Source organism: Lepus europaeus, unplaced genomic scaffold (genome assembly GCF_033115175.1).
Source record: "Lepus europaeus isolate LE1 unplaced genomic scaffold, mLepTim1.pri SCAFFOLD_29, whole genome shotgun sequence".
Classification (NCBI taxonomy): Eukaryota; Metazoa; Chordata; class Mammalia; order Lagomorpha; family Leporidae; genus Lepus; species Lepus europaeus.
The window spans coordinates 3,779,595-3,782,846 of record NW_026909167.1 but is presented as its reverse complement, the minus strand read 5'-3'; the positions used below and the strand labels follow the sequence as shown (position 1 = coordinate 3,782,846).

General features: G+C 50.7%; 1 protein-coding gene across 2 annotated transcripts; it reads left to right on the top strand.

The window, feature by feature from the left end:
• Positions 1–1,678: 1,678 nt before the first annotated feature.
• Positions 1,679–2,879, top strand: LOC133754812 (UDP-galactose translocator-like). Of its 2 annotated transcripts, XM_062185204.1 has the most exons (2): positions 1,679–1,768; positions 1,952–2,879. In XM_062185204.1, exons 1-2 carry the CDS (start codon positions 1,682–1,684, stop codon positions 2,861–2,863), a joined length of 999 nt encoding a protein of 332 aa, XP_062041188.1. In that variant the 5' UTR covers positions 1,679–1,681; the 3' UTR covers positions 2,864–2,879. The 2 variants fall into 2 exon arrangements, with proteins under 2 accessions (XP_062041188.1, XP_062041186.1); XM_062185202.1 differs by having other exon boundaries at positions 1,679–2,879.
• The last annotated feature ends 373 nt before the right edge of the window (positions 2,880–3,252 follow it).

The window sequence follows — 3,252 nt, the reverse complement described above, 5'->3', positions numbered from 1 at the left end:
GTACAAAATTAGATAATATTATCAGACTCAGTAGCCTTCTTTGCACCAAGCAAACAGTGTTTTCTGGGTGTGTGTTTATTGGAGGGGAAGACTAGGACCACCTACGAAGTTATTGGGATAAGGCAGGACTTTGTAGGATAAAATACTGAGCTGTTTCCCAAGGCATGCTTCTGTAGGCAGCCCATAAGCAAGTCATCGACAAGTCAAGGTCCATCTCGGCTTGTGGAATTCCTGGGATAAAAAAAGTCACATACTCCCCTGTTGAAGGGGAATGATGAAACAAGAACACTCTGCTAAAATTAACTGTGTTATGACTGTGTTGCAGAAAGCCTGATAAGTTGCTTATGTATGCTGTTATCCTCTGTGTTGCCTTGAGCTATAGCTGGTTATGCATAAATATTGCTGAGACACGGGAATAAACAAGCCTTGTCTTGGCTCCATTCTCTGCACCCTCATCCCTCTTTTCATTCCCATGCCCCCCTTCAGGTTCTGTTTGGTGAGGCTGGCCTGCTCATGCTTCTAAGACTACTGCATTCCTTCTGCAGAGCACATGTTTTATTTCCCATGGCTGCTTTCATGCACATAGGCTAACTTCTACCTTCCTATCTAAAAATATTATTGAAGAACATGAAAGCCTTGGATAGAATACCCTTAGAAACAAAAGCTGAAGGAATTGTCTGATTACATGGGAAAAATTAAACACATTAAGGAATTGTCACTGGAGAAGAAGCTAAGGGTCCTTGTATTCATGCAATAAAGAATTCAGGTGTGAGACAGAGAGCAGTGGAAAGCAAAGTAGCAAAGTTTATTAGGGTTGGGATGTACATAAGAATGGATGGGCACCTCTCCAGACAAAGCAGAGAGAGTGCCTAGTTCACATTTAGGCTGGGGTTTTTAAGGGGCTGAGTCTTGCCTTTCCACCTTTTTGCTGTCTCCTTCTCCAGAACAAAGGACTTCTTGGGTGTAAATACAAAAAATTCCTTTCTGAGTTTCCCACTGATGTTGTCAGACAGGGGAAGCCTGGCTAGCTTGGCCAAGGGGTTTCTCTCTAGGGTGCCCACCTTAGAGGAAGGATGCTTATCAGGCCAGGTAGAAGGGGCAGGGCCCCCTGGAAGGTTGTCAGGGTCTGAGGGCAGGACTTTGAAGTGCAGATACTGGACAGCACCTGGAATGTTTTTGGGTGACTTTGAAATGTGAATGCTGGACTGCTGTAGATGTCCCTTTCCTTAGGCCCTTGTCACACACATAGGTTAATTTCTGACTTCTTACCTAACAAAAAGACAGAAGAATCAAGTTATCCTATTGAAGTAGGCATAACCTTAGGTTTCTAAATAAAACAGTTTTAATGTCAGGTCACAACAGTCAGAACCAAGGAGGAAGAAATAACTTACAGGAGATGCCTAGAAATTTGACAAAGAAAATCATCAATTAAGTAGAAGCTACTAAAAGGGAAATTGAATTAAAAATAGATTTCAAAATGAAACATTAAGACTTATATGTATATATAAAGTATATATGACTTATTACAGATATGTATACATATATACACATATATGTATATATACATATATGTATCTTATTAACTTTATTGCTTTAGCATGTTGCCCAAATCCATAGTTCTGTCTTTGTACTTATATAACATGAGAAACTCATAGAAATAATTTCCTTCGGAGATGCCAACATGGCAGCGGTTGGGGTTGGCGGTTCCACCGCGGCGGCCGGACCAGGGGCGGTCTCCACGGGGGCGTTGGCAGCTGGGACCGCAAGGGCGGCTCACAGACACCTCAAGTACATATCCCTAGCTGTGCTGGTGGTCCAGAACGCCTCCCTCATCCTCAGCATCCGCTATGCCCGCACGCTGCCTGGGGACCGCTTCTTTGCCACCACCGCTGTGGTCATGGCCGAAGGGCTCAAGGGCCTCACCTGCCTGCTGCTGCTCTTCGCCCAGAAGAGGGGTAATGTGAAACACCTGGTTCTCTTCCTCCACGAGGCTGTCCTGGTGCAGTACGTGGACACGCTCAAGCTTGCGGTGCCCTCCCTCATCTACACTTTGCAGAACAACCTCCAGTACGTTGCCATCTCCAATCTCCCAGCGGCCACTTTCCAGGTGCCGTACCAGCTGAAGATCCTGACCACGGCACTGTTCTCAGTGCTCATGCTGAACCGCAGCCTCTCCCGGCTGCAGCAGGCCTCCCTGCTGCTCATCTTCACTGGGGTCGCCATTGTCCAGGCACAGCAAGCTGGTGGGGGCGGCCCACGGCCACTGGATCAGAACCCTGGGGCAGGCCTCGCAGCTGTTGTGGCCTCCTGTCTCTCCTCGGGCTTTGCAGGCGTCTACTTTGAGAAGATCCTCAAAGGCAGCTCAGGTTCCGTGTGGCTGCGCAACCTGCAGCTGGGCCTCTTCGGCACAGCCCTGGGCCTGGTGGGGCTCTGGTGGGCTGAGGGCACTGCTGTGGCACACCGCGGCTTCTTCTTTGGATATACACCTGCCGTCTGGGGTGTGGTGCTCAACCAGGCCTTCGGTGGGCTTCTGGTGGCTGTCGTTGTCAAGTATGCTGACAACATCCTCAAGGGCTTTGCCACCTCCCTGTCCATTGTGCTGTCCACTGTTGCCTCCATTCGCCTCTTTGGCTTCCAACTGGACCCATTATTTGCCCTTGGCGCTGGGCTCCTCATCGGTGCCGTCTACCTCTACAGCCTTCCCCGAGGTGCAGCCAAAGCCATAGCTTCTGCCTCCTCCTCTGCCTCTGCGTCCGGGCCCTGCACTCAGCAGCAGCCTTGGGGCAGCCACCGCCGCCGCAGCTGTCTTCCCACCGTGGAGACCTCGTCACGGAGCCCTTTCTACCAAAGTCAGTGCTGGTGAAGTGAGGGCTGGAGGCAGCGGGGGGAAAGAGGGAGTGGGGCTGGGGCGGAGGGTGATGGGCATCTGCAGGACCCAAGTCACCTCCAGGGCCTGGCTCCTCTTGGGTTGGAACACCTTGGTCTTTTCTCCCAGGTCGTTGTGGCTTCCAGAGGGGTTGTGGGACTAGGGCCAGGTATCTGTGAACCCTTCCTGGTAGGCTGAGCCCCCTCCCCTTGGCGGAGGCGGGGCCATGTTTAGAGCTGCCTTCTCTGCCCCAGTCTGGCCTTTTTGAAGGACAGGGTTGGGAATGTTGTCATTCAAGGCCTTTTTTCTCTGTTACCCTCTGCTGGAGGTGTCCTGTGGCCCGTGCCTGGGAGACACCCTCCCAGCAGTCCCTCCACATTTGTAAG